General features: G+C 37.1%; 1 protein-coding gene across 4 annotated transcripts in view; it reads right to left on the bottom strand.

Annotated features, from left to right (window-relative positions):
• SPINK5 (serine peptidase inhibitor Kazal type 5) overlaps positions 1-23,057 on the bottom strand; it is a 70,232-nt gene that overhangs the window by 4,175 nt on the left and 43,000 nt on the right. For 2 of the 4 annotated variants that reach the window (XM_079145930.1, XM_079145928.1), the window contains exons 19-32: positions 21,650-21,777; positions 20,977-21,040; positions 19,610-19,737; positions 17,854-17,947; positions 16,368-16,495; positions 12,817-12,889; positions 10,518-10,645; positions 10,281-10,359; positions 7,842-7,969; positions 6,712-6,781; positions 6,010-6,099; positions 5,769-5,896; positions 4,586-4,682; positions 1,957-2,087 (exon numbers count right to left, since the gene is read on the bottom strand). In XM_079145930.1, the coding sequence (XP_079002056.1) occupies positions 1,957-2,087; positions 4,586-4,682; positions 5,769-5,896; positions 6,010-6,099; positions 6,712-6,781; positions 7,842-7,969; positions 10,281-10,359; positions 10,518-10,645; positions 12,817-12,889; positions 16,368-16,495; positions 17,854-17,947; positions 19,610-19,737; positions 20,977-21,040; positions 21,650-21,777 (1,466 nt within the window). The remainder of the gene's footprint in view (positions 1-1,956; positions 2,088-4,585; positions 4,683-5,768; positions 5,897-6,009; positions 6,100-6,711; positions 6,782-7,841; positions 7,970-10,280; positions 10,360-10,517; positions 10,646-12,816; positions 12,890-16,367; positions 16,496-17,853; positions 17,948-19,609; positions 19,738-20,976; positions 21,041-21,649; positions 21,778-23,057) is intronic. The other 2 variants (XM_079145929.1, XM_079145931.1) reach the window with 2 other exon arrangements.

The raw sequence follows: 23,057 nt of genomic DNA on the forward strand, positions 1-23,057 counted from the left end.
ATATATTCCCAGCTTGCTTTGCCAAATAATACATACTGAGGCATGCTTTATTAATATTTTCATTATATAAGTTTCCAACTCTAAGTCTCCCTTTAGTAGAGAATCACTTTTTATGGGCCTATACAGGTAATGCAAAGCTTGATGAAATTATACTGATAATTCAAGTTCTGACACTTGTAATAAAAAAGGAATTGAAGGACTTCTGGGTTGGATGTGCCATATATACAACAATGGAATTCCTAGATGATTGGAATTCCTTAAACACTCCTTAAACAAGACTTTAATTCCTTCACATTCTGTAAGGTTCATGGATGGATTCTAAGTCACTCATAAGCCCATAGATGTTATGCATACAAATTTCTCATGTCATAACAATATTTCTGTATTCTTAAAAGCAGTCACTTTTTTTATATTATCAAAGTAATCCTTGCTTCTACAAAGTTTTATTGAGCTACTGCTTTGGATACAACAGTAGTACAGTGGTTAAATTATTTAAAAAACCATTTAGACACAAATCAACAAGGCTAAGATGTTGTCTAACGTACATCCTAGCCTTTTGATCTTTAATAAATTACCTGAACTCTCAGAACCTTTCTGTACAAAGATGGCAATGCCATTTCATAGCAGGTTACAGGGACTCATTGACTGAATGTGAAGGTATCTTATCTTTCCATGCCTTATATAGTTCCAAGAACACATAAGTACTTACATTCATGATTTGTAATTTTGCGTATATGACCTGAGGAATGACTTTTTATGAGTTATTTCATTCAAAAGAAAATAAATGAAAATTCAAGTATTTTCTAGGATTGAAAATGAGGATATCAAGGAGTTTCTTCCTCATATCCTGGACCTTGTTTACAGTGTTCAAAGAAGGCCAGAGTAGTACTTGGACTGCAGTGTAAGCTCAGGGTGGCATGGGATGGAAAAACCAAAGTCTGTCACCATGCTTTCACTGAAAACTGATCAAATGGAACAAAGCTGAAACCAATAATGAAAGCAATAAAATAGATCCCTTGTATTCAGCCTAAAATAAAAATATTTTCATATCTGATAGTTACTCTCAATAACCTGTGAAGTCAGTTGCTCAGACAACTGTCTCCACTTTTTCAATGAAGAAATCAAGGGAACAATGAGGTAATTTGGACACGTGAACAGTGATAAATTAGAATAGACATAGACATCAGTGTGCCATTGTTCTGTTTTTGTTTGGTTTTGTTTTGTTTTGGGTTCTGGGGATTGAACCCAGGGGCATTTAACCACATCCCAGCCCTTATATCTATCTATCTATCTATCTATCTATCTATCTATCTATCTATCTATCTATCTATCTATTTATATTTTGAGACAGGGTCTCACTAAGTTTCTTTGGGCCTCACTAGGTTGTTGAGGCTGGTTTTGAACTTGAGATCCTCCTGCCTCATCCTCCTGAGTTGCTGGGATTACAGGTTAGCACCCTGACACCTGGCAGGTTTGCACTTCCTTTTGCATGGTAGCACTTCCTTCAAGAAAAAGGTTCAAGGAAGATGGGAAGTCAGTGACTGTCTTGCAGTCATAGGACTGTTTAGACATCATAGGTGAGGCTGAATCTGTACAGCAGTGATCTCCACTGCTTTTCTTAGACATGTGCAGGATGGATGATGTTCGTGCTCCCGTGAGCATACATGGGCTTATAGAGAGGCTCCATAATGGCTCTAGCCAAACCCCTTTTTCTTTTTTTTCTCTTCTACTCAGTAAAGTATGTAACAATATAGAGAAGCACTTATACTAAAGAAATAACAGTGGAATCCTTTCTATTTTACATATAAGAAAGATGTGAAATTCTGAATTTTTAACTGCTGTGATTTATAAATGACTACAATAAACCCCAACATGACTTCAGTACCCTAGTGTAGGTCAACAATACAGTTAGGCTCTTCTACCCTGGGAGCTTTGAGGCGCACCCTGCATACTTACAGGTTTTCATGACAGAGCATACAAGGATTGCTGTATGTTTGGCCATCATCACCACAGACAGGCTGCAAATCCTGTGGGCAAATATAACCCATCCTTGGCAGCACTCGGTAGTGTTTGCACATCTCGGAATTCTGAACAAGCAAAGCATAAAGCAGACTTGCTTAACAGCATTCAGAAAGAAAGGATGGGTTTGGGGCACCTCCTGGTTTCCTTAATCACATCTGTGTAAGTGATTAGGAACAGAAAAGTGATAAAGTTTATACAGCCTACGTGTTTATTTCACACCAAATTAGATGGACTTAACCTCCTGGATTGAGCTTCTTTTAACTATAGAAGATAACTTTCTAAACAAAGACACCAAAGAGAACAAAACAGTAAGAGCAGAAATCCTACAAAGTACCAGGCACGATAAGTTGCACACGCCCATAGGGAGAAAATTAAGATTTTAATTACACTACAAATAACATTCATTTTTTAAAGGAAGGTACTGGTCATGTACAACCTAGAAGGGAAAGACTCATAGCTAAGTACTAGTTAACTGCATGGGTTTTTGAGTCCTAGCTCTGCCACTAAGTAGAGAAGCAATTTATCTAGATCTTTTGAGCCTTAATTTTCTCACCTAAAAAAGAGTAAGAGTAGTTCTTACATTATGGTTTTTGGAAATTAAATCAAATAATGAATGAAATGCATGCATAATATAGAGTATATTGCATACCAAAAGCTCAGTAAATGTTAGTTGTCAGCATGTTTTCCATGGTGATCAATATATTTTCAATATAAAAAAAACATGTTTTCATAGTCTTTTGGAAGTATGAATTGAACCGTACTTAATACTGAGAAAAAAAGCAAAACAATTAAGACCAAAAGAGAAAGAATTCGAGAGAGAGAATAGATTTGAAAACAAGTAGGATGGCGGCAGGCTTGAATACAATGTAATTATAATAAATATTAATAAATGGATACTCTAGTTAACTGAAGACAGAAATGTCAAACTTGAAGAATATAAAGATCTTACTATCATTTATAAGAAATGTACTTTAAATATGAGGAAGTTGGCAGGTTGAAAGTAGAAGAATGAATCTTTTATCACTGGTGATACAATGTAATCATGATACAATTTAGAAATGGTAGAGTAAAAGACATAAAAAATGAAAACTATCAAATATCAGCAATTCAAGCAGTGATTTGAGAGAAAGTTATATTTTTTTTTTTTTTTTTTTTTTTTTTTTTTTTTTTTTTTTGCGGTGCTGGGGATTGAACCCAGGGCCTTTTGTGCTTGTGAGGCAAGCACTCTACCAACTGAGCTATCTCCCAGCCCCTAGAAAGTTATTATTTTATACGGATTGGAAAAGAAGGAAGTTCTAAAATCAATGATGCAAACTATTAACTCAAGAAGCTAGTACATGATGAGTAAATTAAGTCAAAGAAACCAAAAAAAAAAAAAAAGAGGAGAAACTGATAAAAGTAAAGAGAACAAAACCAAAAGTTAGCTTCTAGAAAAGATTAATAGAGTGATAATCTATTTGTGAAATTAACTAAAAGTGTAGAAAAATACATATCACCATTATTAAAACTAAAGATATTAACTATTGATATTAAAAGGATAATGTGGAAATATTGTGAATATACCAATGAAATTGACAACTTAGAAGAAATTAGTAAATTCATTGAAAACTACATTCTGAAACAAACAAAGAAGAAATAAAAAATGTAATAGTATTGTATCATTATATACTTAAGAAGATCTGGGCAGTAATTGTTCTTGTTTTGAGAAATAATTCAAACATCTAAATAAACTTTGTTAGATTGTGTTGAGTTCCATATTGATATAACTATTCAGGGAGAATTTAGACAGGAACTTCTATGAATCTTGGCAAATTGGGACTGAACTAGTTAAGTCCAACATATTTTCGGGTTACTGCTACTGCAACATTCAGTATTAGGATAAAGCCCCACAAAGAAGCAGAAGACAGAGGCAACAAAGACAGGATGCTTCTTTTCTTCTTATGCAGTACCTCAACTCTGAACAAAGTCTCTTGACTTCACTTTCAAAGTGGAGCCATTATCTAGCCACCTCTCATGAGCTCTGCCTTCCATGGTGGTAAAAGCCAGAACCACCTCTTTGATGAACCACTGCAATTGCTCATGGGCTGTCTGGCTTCTGCCCTTGCCGCCCACTAATGTATTCCCAGAATGTCTCATCACCCAGCTTCTACTCTGCTGTGTTTTCTTGGCTATTAGGAAGAAACTGGGCTGGAAGAGACACATGAGTAGCTTTGTGATGGACCTTCTGATCTGCAGAAACATGAGAAAATAAAGACTTCTGACTACATATTTAACCACACATTGGATTAGTCACATCCATGACACACCCACTTCTTAAAATTTCAGAATGTTCCCAATGGAATCAGGGCTACCAATCTCAGAGCAGAATGTTGTACCAATGGTAATCCTAGAACTCTAGCCAAGAATAAACTCCATCTAGTCCTCAAAGCAAAGCTCTCAGGGTTGTACTCAATCAGTCTCCCCAGATCCCACTAGCAACTGGGAATTATGCAAAAGGAGCAGCTGTCCTGAAAACACAAGTGAATTAAATTCATGAATAGATTTACAAACTAGTCATTCTTACCAGAGAATTGAGCGAAGCTGGGTTGTTTTCCTCTTCAGAAGCTCTAATGTGGGATGGCTTTTTTTGAAGTTTTGCTCTTTCCAAAGCTTCTTTTTGACTGAACAAGGAAACAAAATATTGTACATAATAATAATAATTTAAAGTAATATTTACAAGGGGAATGTGAATGGGATGTCCAATGGGAAGTTAGATAATCTTGTTAAGAACCCCAGAACATTAAAGCAGAGAGCAATCTGGAAAAATGTCTAGTAAAGTATGCAACAGGGGGCTGGTATAGGACTCTTATCACTTGATAGATGTGTGACCTTAAATGAGTGGCTTAGAGTTCCTAAGTTTCAATTTCCTAGAATATAGAGTGCAGTGTTGGTAGCTCCTACCTCAAAGAACATACAATGTGAACACTGAAAAGTTAAATAAATATTACTATTGTTGTATTAGCAGTGTTTTTCACGACTGTCATCACCATCATCAACTTGTACATTGGTCCTGAAGTTTGGTTGCTCATTAAAACAACATAAAACCCTTTCTAAAACACAAATTCTTCCCAGGTGAGGTAGCACAAGCCTGTAATCCCAGCAGCTGGGGGCGGGGCTGAGACAGGAGGATCTTGAGTTCAAAGCCAGTCTCAGCAAAGGGGAGACCCTGAGCAATGCAGTGAAACCCTGTCTCTAAATAAAAATACAAAATAGAGTGGGGATGTGGCTCATTGCTCATGAGTACCTCTGAGTTTAATCCCTGGTATGCCAAAATAAAAACAATAAACAAAAACAAAACAAAAATCCCACAAATTCTTTAGCTCTATAAATTTTGATTTAAAATATTCTGAAGTATAAAAATCTGCATTAAAAAAAAAAAGATTTCTCTGCTGAGTCTGATAGAGTTGTAGAACAAAGATTTGGAAGGATTCCTTTTTCCTATGATGTTAAAAGCTGGAAAAAAATAATGTAAGCGACACATTGAGTGTCATGGCAAGAACTTACACCTGGATTTCCCGTCTCCAAGTCCAAGCACTCTTTCTACTCTTTCTACCAGGCCGGGTGTTCTCAACTTAAGGGCCATAATTCTAAAGACTTATTTTGACAACTCCGTGGCTTCACCGGCACTCATATTTATTCAATGGATTGTTTCTAAAAATGCAGCCCCCCTCCCCCGCTTAGAGTCAGAGCAGAATCTTCTTACTCACAAGACAGCTCTGCACTTGTGGCACTTGTTCCTGTAGAACTTTCCGTCATCGCCACGCACAGGGTCGAGCTCTCGGGTACAGATGAGCTCTCCATTCCTCAAATGCTTTCGAAAGTCACTGCACTCATCCTGGAAGATGAGAGAGGGGAAGTGAACATGGCCTTCTCCTTTTTCTGCTGGGCGGCTTTAGGAAGTAAATGTGGCTCTATGAAGTCCTCCATTGGCTCTCGGCTCAGACTCACTGCTCTGATCCTGGCAATGGAGGCCAAGGTACTCCCAGACTGTCTAAACTTTGCATCCTCTGCTTCATTCTGAACCTCTCTGCACTGGTCCTGAAATATAGGGAAACATAAAATAACACTTGACACACCCTCCTTGTCACCCTTTCCCTTTCATCCATTGTTCCCCCATTTCCACATTGTGTGTGCTGTTAGCTCCGGGAGAATCCCATGGGAATGTAACTCTATAAATGTGATTATTATCACTGTTAAAGGACTGAAGGGAGGTTCTTCTTTGCAGTCTTGAAAAGCAAATAGAAAAAGCAGCATGAAGTATGCACACTATTGATTCGTTGATGCTGTGAAAATCATCTGGAGAAAACAGAAAAAAAGACATCAAGGAGAGAAGCTAAACAGAAGGCTCAAGATTATTTCAACTTGCCTGCATCTTTAAAATCAATGACTATAAACTACTGGAAGCCTCATTTCTCCTAAAGCAGAAAGACTAAAGCAATAATTGGCACATGCTCTAAGAGAATTATCCACAAAAATCAAGAAAAGCATCAGACCCCCAAAGCCTTATTATGACCCAAAGTGACAACACTGGCAAAATCAATTTTCTTAAAAGTAAAACATTAGTATCTTTATTATCCCAAGACTGGAGAAGAAGGCAAGATTCTGAAGGTGGAAAGTGAAACATTATTTGAGCATCTTTTAAGAAACAACCTTTGCATTGTTTGAAGGCTTGGAAATGAACTTTTCTTCGTCATTATTTCTTTCACTGGCTTCTCGTTCACTGCAGAAGGAAACAAAAAAGGGGTTTTTTTTGTTTGTTTGTTTGTTTGTTTTTGTTTTTAGGTTTGTTAATGAATTTTCTTTAGGCAAGTAATCTTGACAATTCCTTTTTTTTTTTTTTTTTGGTTTTAGATTTGAACCCAAAGGCGCTCAATGACTGAGCCAAGTCTCCCACCCTTTTTCATTTTGAGACAGGGTCTCATTAAGTTGCTTAGTGCCTCACTGAGTTGCTGAGGCTAACCTTGAACTTGCAATCATCCTTCCTCAACCTTCCGAGTCATTGGGATTATAAGAGTGTGCCACCAGGTTGGCTAATCTTGCCAATTCTAAACATTAGCAACTCTAACACTATTTTCTCATACATATAAAATACTTTTTTTTTTTTTTTTTTTTTTTTACTAGTCTGTTCTTGGGATTGAAGTTTCCATATCATATCTGGGCAATCCATGCTCTCAAGTTTCATTGTATCTCTTATGATACTGTCATCTAGAACGACAGGATCCTAAAAGGCCATTACTTTATTTTTTTCCTTAATAGAATACATTTACTATCTCACCTAGAAAGGTGCTTCCTTTCTCACTTTTACTTTTCCAGGAATATTATGACTAAACTCTCAATTTTGATTGTTCATTTTATAGTGATAGTGATTTGAAGTTTAGAAACATTTTTAAAAGGTTCTCACTTTGAATTCCTACAACTGTGTTGGGTATTTGTTGTACTTCATTCACAGATAGGAGAGACTGAGGCTCTGCAAAATGAATTGTTCTGTCCCAGGTTAATTTCTAAGCTCTCTCTTGAAAAGGTCATTGATTTTGTCACTAGGCAGTAGCTGTTTTCCCACCCCAGAGACTCCACATATGATTATGCTCCTCATCATTGAAATAAAAAAAAAAATTCTTTTTAAAGTGTTTTAGAAAGTGACCGTCCTCTTCAAAATTGAAGAGCTGTTTATCTTTAATGTGTGAAGCCAAGAGCTCTCAGGTTTTAAAGGAACAGGAACTATTTTCTGGCAAACAGGCACAATATAACAAATGCACGGATAAATAAGCCTCTTCACATACAAGATGCTCAGACACATGGCACACTTGTTGACATGCATCTTGCCATCTGGGCCTCGAACAGGGTTATTTTCTCTGGTGCAGACAAGTTTTCCATCTCTCTGCTTGCTCCGGAACTCACGACACACATCCTGTCAACAGGAGGTGGTGGAGGAAGAAAGATGTTACTATAATAGTTTAATCTTTAAAGCCTGAAAACATGATTGGTTGGTTAGATATGAATTCATAACACTTGAGGGGAAAAAAAAAGAGAAAATGAGATTTCTGAGATGAAATGTATTTTAAAGGCATTTTATCCAATCTCTGCCTAAATAGTTTGAATCCTGTCCGTAGACTCCCAATAACTATCTTGCCCTGTGGAATTTCACTACTGCCTAGAGAACACTTTCCACTTTTATATAGTCTTCTAAGAGACCAGCCCCAAATCTGTCTCTGCAACTGTAGTCATTACTATACACATTAAAAAGTCTAATTCAAGAGCCCTGGAATGAACTGAAAATACTCTTCTGGCAAGACACACAAACATGTAAATGTTCAGGTTTGTTCCTCAATACATTTATTTAAAAAAAAAAAAAAAAAAAAAACAACATTATATCAAATGTGGACTACATTCCAGGCATTTGTTGCATGTTCTAATAGGTTTACTATAGTGGTCATACAAATCCAGAAGATAAATGCTCATTTTCACTATTTTACAAATGAGAAAAATATGACTCAGAAATATTAAGTAATTAAAATTAGTTTTGACCAGAAACCTGATAACAACCAGGGTATTCTTTTTATTGCTTAATTTTACATGGTAGAAAATAAAGATCCTGTCTATTTGTTTAAAAAAAATGCTAAGCATTGTTTAGATTTGTTTTTTTTTTTTTTTTTTTTTTTTCAGTTTTTGGAACCTAGGACTTCATTCATGCATACTAGGAAAGTGCTCTATCACTGAACCACATTCAAGCTAACTATTTTTTCATTAGTTGGGAAAAAAAAAGACCTCAAAAAGAAACCAATAGAACTGAGTCCACAGGACCTGGCATCTTTTGAAAGCTTTGGTGAGGTATAGAAGTCTCTTGAATTTCCTTTAACTTCAAAGAGGCAAAGTAGATAAGTGAAAACATTATAAGAAAAAATACTGCTAGAAGCCTAGATTGTAGTTACCCTTCTTTCTTTAAATTGTGATACTCATAAAAAATTCCAGACCACCTTTTTAAAATTATTGTTATAGTTGTTATTTTAAGGTGTGGGATCAAACCCAAGGCCTCACACATGTCAGGTAAGCACTCTACCACTGAGCCATATCCCCTACCCTGAAGGCCTGCTTTTATTAACTGCATTAAAATAATGAGGGGGGGGGGTTGGGGGGAGAGATCTGGAATTTTTAGTTGAATATGCGATGAATACATTAAATGTCTCACACCCATCATTTTTAGAGATAACTAAAATCATTTTCTTTTCTAGGTGCCCACAATACCACAAACATACATGTTTATGTTAGCACCCTACTGCCTGTATTACAACTCTTGCTTTAAGGGTTTAGTCCCATCTGTTTATTTTTTGTATGTAGGCATGGTCTCTTAAATTTTTCTAAGTTGTCAAATTTGAACAATCCACATCATACATATTAGGCATGTCTAAATATGGTAATTTCTATCTATAGATAAAGCCACAGGTCTCATCACATACACAAAATCTCAATATTTTAAATATACACACAAACACACATAGTTGTTTTTCAGTGTGAAATTTTTAAAATATCACAAACTTGAACACTGACCAAAACTTTAAATGAACATCCAGTAGAGATCATCTGGAGTTGTACCATAAATTATATTCTCAAAGTCATTCAACTACTGAAATGCACAACAGATATTGCCAAACTATTTTAGAATGATTATGACTACTAGTAATGTTTCATTTTGCTTAGTCAGCATAGAGGACTGATGAAATGTTGTCTCACTAGTGGGAAAATCTTCCAAGGAAAATTTTACTATTTTGCTTTTCTACTTGGAAACCCTGGATGGAAAGGATGGCACCCTGTAATACTCTATGGGGTGAACACTATTTATAGAGCCAAAATCGAACACTAGGTGGCGCTGAAATGCCAGCTGAAGAATTTATTATGTGGAACTCTGAATTTTTGATACTTGGTTTCTTATTTGTAATTTTTGGCATCTGTTTATTTGTTTGTTTTACAACTTCAGAACTGAAGTTCACTGAATGTATGATCACAGTAATTTGACAAGTGTCGCTTGCCCTCCAAATGTATGGTAACTGCATCAGAGCTGCTGCTGGGGCTCTCCATAGCAGGCTGTTTCTTTGTAAGGAGCCTTGACTTTCCTGTTTACCACCCTTGACCGGGACAGTCTGTCTTCCACAAACGCTCTTCTGATGAATTCATCAACAGCAAAGCAGCCAAGTGTAGGTGTTACAATGTTTAACATGCATTACCTCCTTGTCATTGCTCTTTTCTCCTGTATTTTTCTTTTCTTCATCTTCTTTCTTTTTGTGTTCAGCTGCTTCCCTTTCCCTGAAGGACAGGATGGAAACAAACATTTTCAACCAAGGTGAATAAACACCTCCTCAATGACAAGGTCTGCTTCTAAAATAATTCCCACTTTCTCACACTGATGAGTAATTGTACCTTCGTGACTCACGGTCTAATCCCCATTTTTGGTTTGTACTCACAGCCTCTCCTTACACATGGCACATTTGTTGCCATGTGTCTTGCCATCAGGACCCCGGACAGGGTCACTCTCTCGAGTGCAGATGAGTTTTCCATTTTTCATTTGGCTTCTAAACTCATCACATACATCCTGAGAAGAAGGAAATATTAGATCAGAAGTGCTGTTTTCACATAGCATTTAACTGCTTGAAAATCAGATTTCATCCAAGAGTAAGACAGCTTCTTTTTTTTTTAATTGTAAACAAATGGGATACATGTTGTTTCTCTGTTTGTACATGGCGTAAAGGCATACCATTTGTGTAATCATAAATTTACATACAGTAATGTTGTTTGATTCATTCTGTTATTTTTTCCCCTTCCCCCCACCCCTCCCACCCCTCTTTACCCTCTATACAGTACTTTCTTCCTCCATACTTGCCCCCCTCCCTAACCCTAACTCTAACCCTAACACTAACCCTTCCCTCCCCCCCATTATGTGTCATCCTCCACTTATTAGCGATATCATTCGTCCTTTGGCTTTTTGAGATTGGCTTATCTCACTTAGCATGATATTCTCCAATTTCATCCATTTGCCTGCAAATGCCATAATTTTGTCATTCTTTATGGCTGAGTAATATTCCATTGTATATATATATATACCACAGCTTCTTTATCCACTCATCAATTGAAGGGCATCTAGGTTGGTTCCATAGTCTGGCTATTGTGAATTGAGCAGCTATGAACATTGATGTGGCTGTATCTCTGTAGTATGCTGATTTTAAGTCCTTTGGGTATAGGCCAAGGAGTGGGATAGCTGGGTCAAATGGAGGGTCCATTCCAATTTTTCTAAGGAATCTCCACACTGCTTTCCAGAGTGGCTGCACTAATTTGCAGCCCCACCAGCAATGTATGAGTGTACCTTTCTCCCCACATCCTCGCCAACACCTGTTGCTTGTATTTTTGATAATCGCCATTCTAATTGGGGTGAGATGGAATCTTAGGGTGGTTTTGATTTGCATTTCTCTTATTAATACAACGTTCTAATACTAGACAAAGGCGCCAAAAATATGCAATGGAGAAAAGATAGCCTCTTCAACAAATGGTGCTGGGAGAATTGGAAATCCATATGCAACAGAATGAAACTAAACCCATATCTCTCACCCTGCACAAAACTCAACTCAAAATGGATTAAGGACCTTGGAATCAGTCCAGAGACTCTGCAGATTATAGAAGAAAAAGTAGGTCCCGATCTTCAACATGTAGGGCTAGGACCAGACTTCCTCAACAGGACTCCCATAGCACAAGAAATAAAAGCAAGAATCAATAACTGGGATAGATTCAAACTAAAAAGCTTTCTCTCAGCAAAGGAAACTATCAGTAATGTGAAGAAAGAGCCTACAGAGTGGGAGAATATCTTTGCCAATCATACTTCAGATAGAGCACTAATCTCCAGAATCTATAAAGAACTCAAAAAACTCTACACCAACAAGACAGCCTCTTAATTTTGCTTTGGTGGATACAAGTATGGCCATATAAATATCCGTGTCCAAATTTCTGAAGTCTGCAAATATGTTGCTTTACATTTAGAGGGGGGATTACATTGCATATAGAATTAGATTTGGCAATTAGCTGTATTTGAAATGGGAAAGTTATCCAGAGTTATCTGCCAGGATTCAATGTAATTTCATGGATAAGTTTCTTATCCATGAGACAGGGAAGCAATGAAGTCGGTGTCACAGTGAGAGAGCATAAGAAAGACTTGACAGGCCCTGGCTCACTTTGAAGACAAGCAGGTCACCTCCAAAGTTAAAGAAGGCGAAGAAACAGACTATCCTCTGGAGCTTCCACAAAGGAACAAAATTTTACTGTCACTTTGGTTTTAGTAAGACAATTTAGAATTTCTGAACCCCAGAAATGTAAGATAATAACACTGTGTTGTTGTAAGCTACTGTTTCTAGTAATTTGTCATAATAGCAATTCTAAAAAAAACAAACTATACTTTGTTGAACCTCATTTTCTCTAAAATAAAGTTTAAAAGTTTTATAAGCTGCTGAGAGAATTAAATAAACTATGATTTATTAATCATAATGAAGCTATGATTATGATTAACATAATCCTTACAATTAATAAATCATTGGACTGGAAGATTTCCACTTGGCATTAAAGTTATACACCAAACAAATTGCCAATGACATTCTCATTTTAAAATTGGTTCCTGACCTTCAAAGGACAAGATCTTAGTTGACCATATCCACAACCTCTTTCCATGTCTATGAGGACTTAGAGAAAGACAGTTCTGTCAAAACCTAGTTAATGACTCACCTTTCCTGACTCTGATCCAGTCTCATTTGATCTAAAGCCAGAATTCTTATCTTTTTCCTCAATTTCTCTTTGTCTGGAAGAAAAAATACATCAATAGCCACCTTAGCAGCACGTACACAAGGGTGACGGTTTATATATCCTGAACCTCCTCCAGAGCAACACCCTCTGCCCCTCCTTGAGGAGGACAATCCACTGCATTACTGACCCGAGTGCAGTTGACCTTCATCACAAGGCACATCAGTTCCCATAATTACAAAGTCTTTTTTGTTTGTGTCCAGATTTATCTCCCTATAATGTCCATTTTGATGTTCATATTCTCAGAAAAACACAGAGCACACCACTCAATCTATTGCTTCTTCACGTTAGTCTTCAGATTTAAAGGCAAGCTTCAAGTCTCATGTCCAGTCTCCTCAGATCCTTGGCTTTTCATCATGAGCTATGGTTTCTAAGGTTCCATCAACTCCCTGTCCTGCTTCCTTGATTTTGAGGTCAAGGAATAATTAAAACATAATTTCTTAAAGTGTAGAACCCAAAATAGAAAGAAGAGTAATATGGAAAGCATCTGAGGAACACATTCTTTTTTTTATATCTTACCTGTCTCACAGTTATGGTTTGGATATGAGGTGACCCTAATAGCTCATGTGTGAGGCAATACAAGAAGGCTTAGAGGTGAAATGCTTAGGTTATGACTGCCTTAACCCAATCAGTGAGTTAATCCCCTGATAGGAATTCACTGGATGGTAACTAAAGGCAGACAGGGTGTAGCTGGAAAAGGTGGGTCATTGGGGGCATTCCTTTGGGGTATATATTTTGTACCTGGTAAGTAGAGGCTCTTTCTCTCTGCTTCATGGTGGCCATGTCTGAAGCTGCTTTCCTCTGCCCTACTGTTCCACCATGATGTTCAACCTCGCCTCCAGCCCAGAGGAATGGAGTTAGCCATCTATGGACTGAGACCTCTGTAACCACCATGAGCTGCCCCTGCCCGCAAGCTCCCACTTTTCCTCCTCTAATTGCTCTTGTCGGTCTTCTGGTCAAAGCAGCAAAAAAGCTGACTAAAACGCTCACGTGATTTATGCCAGTGGTCTCTTAAGTTTTCACATACATTTAGAGATTGTTCAAAATTTGGATTCACTGAACATTCCAACAGTTTTATTCATCTGAATTTAGGTTCAGTAATCTGATTTTAAAAAAGCAAGTCTGGTGATTCTGGTGCAGTTAGTCCAAGATCCAAATAATGTAAAACTTTAATTCGTGTTATTTCTCTTTCAGAATTTCACTCGGGTTTTCACAGAAAACAAAGGATTGGTATGAATATAATTATATACCTAGATATACATATATCATTTCAATAAAAAATATTTATTTTAGGGAGTTCCCTTTGAGTGTACAGGGAATAGAGATCTGGCCATAAAATACATATGTAAGATTCAAATTTAAAGTCATGAAATTTTAACCAAGTAAATTATTGGAAAAAAGAGGATTCCTATAATTATTCAGCTTGTTAGAATTCTAATTCTAATCATAGCTCTGCTCAAAAACCTCTAGTATCATCTGATCACATATAAAATAAAATTCAACATCTTTCTCTATTTAGGGTCCTAAACAGCCCTTATAATCTTTTCAAATTCATTTCCTGTATTTGTCCCTCTTCCTCAATGATCTTTGAGACTAGAGGCCTCCTTTTGGTCACATGGGTTTGCTAATTCTCATACATATCTTTAGACTTGCGTTGTCTCTTGCTCTGCCAGAAACTTTCTTCTTCCAGATTTCCAAATGTCTTACTTAGTCCACATTTTACAGGTCTCCCTAAACTGTCAGGTCTCTCTGAATACCATAAAGAAAACAGGAGCTACATTTTCTTTCTGTTGCTTTATTATCCTTACTGTCTTGTCTTAAATAGTTATTTGCTTGTCTATTATCTATACTATTTTATAGTTCCATCAGTGCAGGAACTTTGTCTAGTTCACTTGAAGAATACCTGTCCATGAAGAGTGCCTGTTAAATAGCAAGCATTTAATGCCTTTAAAAGATTGTCAAAAATGATCAATTTATGTTTTTTTCCCTGTTAACTATTCCAGGTAAAGATCTTATAATAACAGATTTTTATCTTAAAAATCTTACCCATTTGAAAATCTGTGGTTGTTCTTTTACAAAATGTTTTGCTCTTAAAGAATGATTCAGCAAGTCATAAATGAAGAGCTATCTCATTTAAATTCATCATATCTATGAAGTATTAGTTGTGGAAAAAGAGAATATGAGATCATGTAAGAAACCATAATGTTAGTGATTATTTATTACTGTAAATAGTGATACCAGATATTTACTGAACATTAGGGCAACACTACCACTACTGTGATTATTGCTGCCTTGTCTGAATTAAAAATATGAGAATATTGAAGCCTATGGAAGTGATGCGACCTGTTCAAGAACATGGAATTAAAATACCTATCCAATGGTAACCCCTCACACTACCCTGTTCTGTTCTCCTGCTCCTACTGAAAGTGTAGAATAGATAATAGGCTGTTATTCAGAAGAACTGGATTCCGGCTTGAGCCCTGAAGTTCACTCCTAAGGAAACTGAACAAATCAATCTGTTTTCATAATGGTAAATTGTACCATTTATTTGTTTTTTAATTATTATTTTTTTTTATTTTTACAGACTGTATTTTGATTCATTGTACACATGGGGTACATCTTTTAATTTCTATGGTTGTGCATGATGTAGATTGATACCATTCATGTAATCATACATGTACATAGGGTAATGATGTCTGTCTCACTCCACCATCTTTCATACCCCCCTCTTCCCTCTCATTTCCCTCTACATATAACATTTAGATAAGATTTTCTCACATGGCCTATATGACCACTTTTTTTTCAAGTAGGAAGGTGAATAACATATGTGTGTGTGTGTGTGTGTGTGTGTGTGTGTATGTTTTAAGGGGGCATTAAATAAATTGTTAAACACTATCAATTAAATGCCATAATTAAAAACATTGTGTTAAGTTTCAAAACTTAAAACGTTCTTCAAAAAGTCACCTACTTCTATTTACAGATGGGACTAAAAAAATTACATTATTTGCCCTAAAAGCACAAAAACTGTGACTGAACTGGGTCATAAGGCATGCTAATTCAGTTTCAGTACCATGCACCAAGGGAAAATAAACAAAAGAAACAGCAATAAGTGTGTCCATGTATATGACAAGAAACAAACTCTGGTGAACTGCATCAATCAGATATTCCAAATGACCATCACAAAGTCCTCCTAGGGTTCAGGCACAACTGAAGAACAATTCTCTATCGTAAGAGCACTTGGAGGTCACATGGAATTATAAAAGAAACAGGGTGGGCACCAGCCACTTGATTAGCTGCCTTCTTGGATTCATATTTATTAGGAAATGCAAGAGAAAGAGATAATATTTAGGAAATGTCAAAAAATGATGACTTTCATGAAGGAAGCCAAAGAACATTTGAACATTTGAACAAAGAACATTATTTCAGGAGGAATACGTGGCTATCATTTAGAAACGACTATTGCAATAAGCACTCACAGTAGCTCTTTACACATGGCACATTTGTTGTTGTACGATTTCCCATCAGCACCTCGTACAGGATCACTCTCCCGAGTACAGCTGAGTTTTCCATTTTTCATATGTTCCCGATACTCAGCACATGGGTCCTAATAAGAGAAATGAAAGCAGGCCTCCTGAATTACTTAGACTATTGCATTAACATTACATTTGTTAAACAACCTGAGAAAAGTTCTTGTCTATCTCCCCTCATAAGAATTACAACAGCTAGCATTGCTGTAAACACAGAGAGGCTAGAATCACCTGTTCTTCTAAGTATAAAGTGTCAGTTGTCATAGCTTCTAATGTTGCTTTTAAGGAACTACATAGGGAAATTATAAAATTGATTGGGATTTAAATGCACAGATTAAAGGTGGGCAGACTATAGTCCCCAGACAAAATAGGTCCTGCTGCCTGCTCTGACATGTAAGGTTTCATCAAAACACATCCTTGATCATTTTTTTAGGTTTCATTTGTGGTTCCTTTCCCACAATAATGACAGAGTTGCAGAATTGCAATAGACACAATATGACCCACAATCCTAAAGTATTTACTAACTGGTCTTTTCCAGAAAACATGTGCTAACTTCTGGTGTGAGCACAAGGGAGAGAAAAATGCTGGGGATAAGCACAAAGTTACACAAATTGTCAAAAAAGATAGCTTGACTGAATTACAGAGAATAAAACATCTGAACAGGCTTACCTGAGAGAAAATTCAGCCTCCTAAAGCAGATGAGATAGAAAAAGCAGAAAGGACAGATTTCATCAAAGGTAAAAATATGAACATGTGTTGGATTTAGAAGCGAAGAAATGATCTCAACATTCTAAGGTCATAGAGAAGATAAATAAGGTGTCCGTAGTCTTAGGAAGTTGTGCTCACAGGCCCAAGGGGTTGCCTTATACACACTATTGACACGCTGACACTTAAAAATGTTACAGAAAATGTGCTAAATGCTTGCCTAAATCATTTTACTCGATAAGAGTACTGCTAGACAAGGGAGACAAGTGATTCACTCAGTGCTTCACAGGTGCAAGTGGAAGGGAGAAGGTCTGTACCCCAAACTCTCAGACTCCAAGGCCTGTACTCTTTCACCTATAATGCTGCCTTGGGCCAATAGAAAAGATGCCTCAGGAATTGGATCCACCCAGTGTAAGAAAAAATAATGAAAGAAGGTGCAGAGCATGTGGTGCTGGCGAGAAGAAAAACTGGCAGGAGCACTGGGTCACTAGCACAACAGGCAGGAGACCAGGATAAGGCCTTCAAGGGGCTGTTTACTTCTAGGTTTAGAGAAGTCAAAAGGAGCGCTAGAGAAGCTTTGATTGCTGACATCTTATGCTGTGTCCTTCAGGAGACCTGCTCTGTTCCTCCAAGCACCCGCCCAGACTCATTACTCCCTACATTCTCCTTTGCTTCAGGCCCCACTGCCCATAGTCCATCCCCTGGCTATGACATTAGAGGTGGCTCTCACCTGAGCTTTCCCTCCTTCACCATTAGAACCCTGTCCTGCAGAATTTCTCTGATTGTCCTCTTCTTTCTTTTTTCTCTCTTCATTTTCCTTCTGGCTGGAAATTAGAAAATGGAAGATACCGAGGAACAGTTTCCAAAAAGCAGAGCATATTTTTATGAGTTTCTCATCACATGACCAAGTTAGATTTGTACAGCATCTACCTGCATTTGCTGAACAGCTACTACATTACAGGGCCTCTTGCCCCAAAATAAAACAGATGAATTGGGTGGAGTCCTTTGCCTGAAAAGTTTTCATGACAGTAAAAGAAAACCAACATATGCATAATCACAAAGCAAGGTGATTCATTAATTAACATTTCCTAAGTGTTAACTAGGAATCTCCAGCTGTATTTCTCATAAATACCTCATGTTCAAGAGGCCTTCCTTCCCCCACACAAAATAATTAGCTTCTCTACCAAGCATTATCATCCTCTTGGATTCTCTGTTTTCATGGAAGAACAAAGTATTGGAATCACCTCTGAGGGCTCCTCTATCAGCTGGCATAGCTGTGGCACATAACCTTGAATTCACCTTCATAGGTCTCCACCTTGATCCATCACCTTCTATCCTGCTTCCTTGACTATTATCTCTCCCTGAATTACTGCAACCTTACACCACCAGTAGCATTCTGAATTTTGGTGCCTTCCTTCTCTTTCTGCATTTTACTCTGGCATATGGATCTTCCTAAAGGAACCACATTTCGGCCACCTCCTCTCCTACCTGAAACCATTTCAGCAGCTTCCTATATGTAGAATTGACCTCAGAATCCTTAGTTTGACATTCAAATGTGGCAAAGTTGGTAAATTCTAATTAAACTAAAAGGCTTGCTCTTGACATGCTATAAGTTTCTTAAACTTAGGTCCTCACCTCTGTTATTTCCCTCTTTTCTCATTCCTTCCTATCATGTCTTTACCTGATCCAAATTGCAAGATCCAGTTCTAATCCAACTTAAAACTTTCTATTAGTTGTCCCTTCCCTGAAGTACCATACCATATTACATACAACATTTTTCATTTAACAATTCCTTTCATATTATATTAGTTTATGTCTATGTCTATCACCAAGTGGACTATATGATTTCTGAGAAGAGAATTTGTTCCATTCATCTTCATATAATCATTAGATATGCCATATATTGCACATGCTCAGCAAGTTGTTATGGAATAAATTGAATATTTTAGATGTACTTCTAAACTTTTTATTTCCTGAAATGTGATATTTCCAAAATTGCAAATAAAGGACTCAAATTGACAGCAAAATCTGCATGTTTTCTCCCTAGTGGGAATTCCAGTATAATCGAGAAAAGAAATCTATTTGTTAAAAGCTTTAAAATATTATCAAGAAAGATGTTCTGATCTAGTGGTGATCTAGGGTCTACCCCAGAACTAGAGAATGACCTAATAATATATTATCTATTCATAGAACTATGAATCTTGGTCATTATAAAAAAGTCACCTTAAAATGCTTTACGGATAATCAAGATAATCATTTCTTTCTTGTATATGTAAGGAAGGAAAAAACCCAACACACATACACACACACACACACACACACACACACACAAACACACACATACACACACACACACACACACAGACACACACACACACACACACACACATATATATATATGTCTTCCATATACATATAAATGGAAGTACTTAGTACTCCTTCTAAGCAGTACTCCTACTAAGCAGGAGCTCTATCTGTGCACTCACAAGACTGCCTTGCACATGGCACACTTATTGCCATGGGTCTTGCCATCTGGGCCACGCACGGGATCATTTTCTCTTGTGCAGAAAAGATTTCCATTTTGCAAAAGACCCCGAAATTCACTGCAGTTATCCTAAGAGGAGGAGAAAAGACAAGATCTTGGTTATTTTCTTGAAAAAAAATTTTTTGGGTTCCTACTAAGTACTTCCGAAAAGGGGTCTGGATGGGAGGAAAGAAATGACTTAAGGATTTTTTTTTTTTCTGACAATTCTATCACTGAATTCCTACTAAGCACATAGAACTCGTAAAGAGATTTGTGTTTCTTTTTCCTTGCAAGGTAGCCCCTAAATCCAGACTGAACCAGCAATCACACACAAGTAAGACTCTCTTAATAAACTGGGTTCTCTGAGGACTGGTATCAGTCATTCAAGGGTTTGCTGTCCACCTCTATTACATTGTAATGCAAAAAAAAATTTAAAAAACACTGCACATGTCATAGAATAAAAAAAATAGAGCTGGATAAAATCTCAAATTTCTTGTGGTCTGATCCATACTGACCCTCAATCCCTTTTAGCTCATTACTGCCATTTTCTGTTTGAAGACATGCAGTGATAAGGACTCCATTACCTACCAGAGAGTTTATTCCAAAACTTCTACTGGATAATTCCCACAAGATAGCCACAGTACTATTTTGGGGAGAGCTTGGAAAACAGGTTTTTTTTCCTAAGTTAATAAAATAGGATGAGTATGTTCCTTCAGACCAGTAAGCAAAGATGAAACATTTTACATCCTTCAGAAAAATCAAAGGTAGTTTTCCTCTTCCACAGGAGTTCTTCAGATATTTGGAGAGAGTTTTCTTGATCTTCTCTCCTGCTTCTCAATATTTTCTTCCAAGAGCTAAACGTATCCAAATGCTTCAGTTGTTCTGTTTATGACGTGGTTTCAGCACCATTTCCTATTCTGAATTCTTCCCCTTTCCTAACAAATTCAGCAGAATATCCTAAGGATGGCCTGGTAAGTACTACCATGCTGACAACTGAATTGCTAGTTAGAATTCCACCTTGGGCGAAGGGTATTGCCTCTCTGTACTTTAGTTATCTCATCTACAAAAGGAAATATTAGCATCTGTTCTACATGGTTAAAATAATAAGGGCCAATATGTTTCAAGTACTCAATAAATATCCCATATTATTATGAGAATATGTGGCATACGTACAAATATGTACAGTTACTAACATTTAGGCACTACTCAATGAATGTTAACCTCAGAGATATCTGAGAAATTGACAGAACAAACGAATCACTTAAGATCCTAGAGCTAACTACTGGCAATAATCAGGACTGATTTTGTGTTTTTTTCCAAGACAACTACCTTTTCAGATTCTCTTCTAACTTTTGTTCTGGCTGCAGCTTCTTTTTCTTTTGCTTCTTGCAGGCTGTAAGAGAGGGGTAGAAAAGAATCATTCATAGCATTCAACATATAGCATATTAAAGGGAAAATCCCTCTAGGTAAGAATATTCCATTACTTCTATACCTCTGCTTACTTAGTTCAGGACTAGAAAAGTACATGCATCCTCCTCCATATCATTGTTCTTGGTTTTTAATATTGCTTAAGAAATAAGACACACATGCCATAACAAACCAGTAAACGATTTTTCACTATGACATTTCTTTTATAAAATATAGATATTGTCCTCTCAAAAAGAAATTAGGATATTGATGATATGTTAACACATTTTTTAACTTGTTAGTACCCAGTGATTACACCTTTGGATTATATGAGAGTTACCTGTACACAGAGAAGACCCAACCCTTTTATGGCATTAACTCCAGGGGAATTTGCCCTTAGCACATGGGCCTCCCTTGATGGGGATTCAAGTACCTTTCAGAGCACTAGAATTAAGTGTGCTCAGTGTGTGGCCTCGTAATTGTCAGTCTCCAAACACAATGCCTACGCAGGCTCAGGAGAGACCGGCAGCATCAGTCTCACCCACTGAGCCTTTCCTTCTAGAGTAGGTGCAGCAGTGACTGTAGCCGTACTCACAAGAAGGCCTCGCACATGGAGCAGGTGTTGCCGTGAACCTTCCCATCCAGACCCTCAATTGGGTCATTCTCTCTGGTGCAGGGGAGCCTCCCGTCCTTCACATACTGACGGTACTCATGACACAGCTCCTGCCAGAAGGAGGATTTGAGAATCAGGTTATTAAGCACTGGAAAACTTCTTCCACATTACCCATTTGAAAACTACAACGCAATGCCCTAAAGTATAATGAATGCATAGAAAATGTGATACAGAAGGGGATGTCAGCCAAGATTCTTCTCAATGGCCTAAATCATATACTGATTGGAATTTAAGGTGGTTGTATTCATCTCTTTAGAGTATCTCTAATTCGAACATGATCCTGAGGCAAGCACTGTGATACTTTGTTGGAATAAACATAGAAAACTAATACAAAGTGTTTACTTTTTTAGAAAAAAACACATAAAAGAAATTATAAAAATTAAGCAAATTATGTAACAAAAATAAAGAAACTTTCTGGCATAATAAATGAAAGAGTTATGGACTATATTGTTCAAGTGGGGAAAACCTTTAGGGAGAAGCTAATGCATATTCTAAGCCTGAATTTTGATTTAGTGAAGGAAACTTCCTAAGAGCAAAGTCATGTAGAAGGCAAAGTTGTTGAATAATTATTGAATTGTGTAATGTGACATGTCCCATTGAATCGATGAGATTAGATAGATAAATACAATAAATACAGCAGCAACAGATACTATGTATTGAGTACGTAAGATATGGGAGACACTGTGCTGTTATACATAAATAAGTTTCTTATAGGTGATAATAATATCCTCATTTTATAAATGAGGAAATTATGACAGAAATCTGGACTGTCTGATCTTACTAGTAAGAAGATGGAGCAAGGATGTGAAACCTGAGGGCACAAGATTTGATTCAGATTTTCAACCACGATATCATTAAGACAGAAAGCCCTGAATTGATTCTTGGACATCCAAAAAGCAACAAAATGGTCAGTATAAGCTGGTACAATAGCAGTATGTAGAACAATAGGAAAGTGAGGTGACAGGGATCAGACCAAGCCTGGCCCTGGAAGCTACTCGTGGGACCTCGGTTCTTACTCTGAGTTGAGATAGAGGCCTCTGAGTGACAGGGCCTGCCTTATGTCTTTAAATGATTTTCACTCAGAATTAAACATAGACACTAGGGAGAAAAGATAAGAGGTAAGAGAACAGTAGAGATGAGATCTTGCACATTAAAAAAGGATAAAAGGAAGAAAGGAAGAAAACCTAGGCACAGTCCTGCAGGCATATTAGCCCTCTTGGGCTTAATGTAAAAGAAGAAGGAGTCTGCTTATACACTGGATCCAATATATTTCCCCAACTTGCAGACACTAAGATGCTGGGACAAGTTGGGTAGGAGACAGGTCAGGCAG

This window comes from Sciurus vulgaris (genome assembly GCF_902686455.1).
Source record: "Sciurus vulgaris genome assembly, chromosome: 6".
Classification (NCBI taxonomy): domain Eukaryota; kingdom Metazoa; phylum Chordata; class Mammalia; order Rodentia; family Sciuridae; genus Sciurus; species Sciurus vulgaris.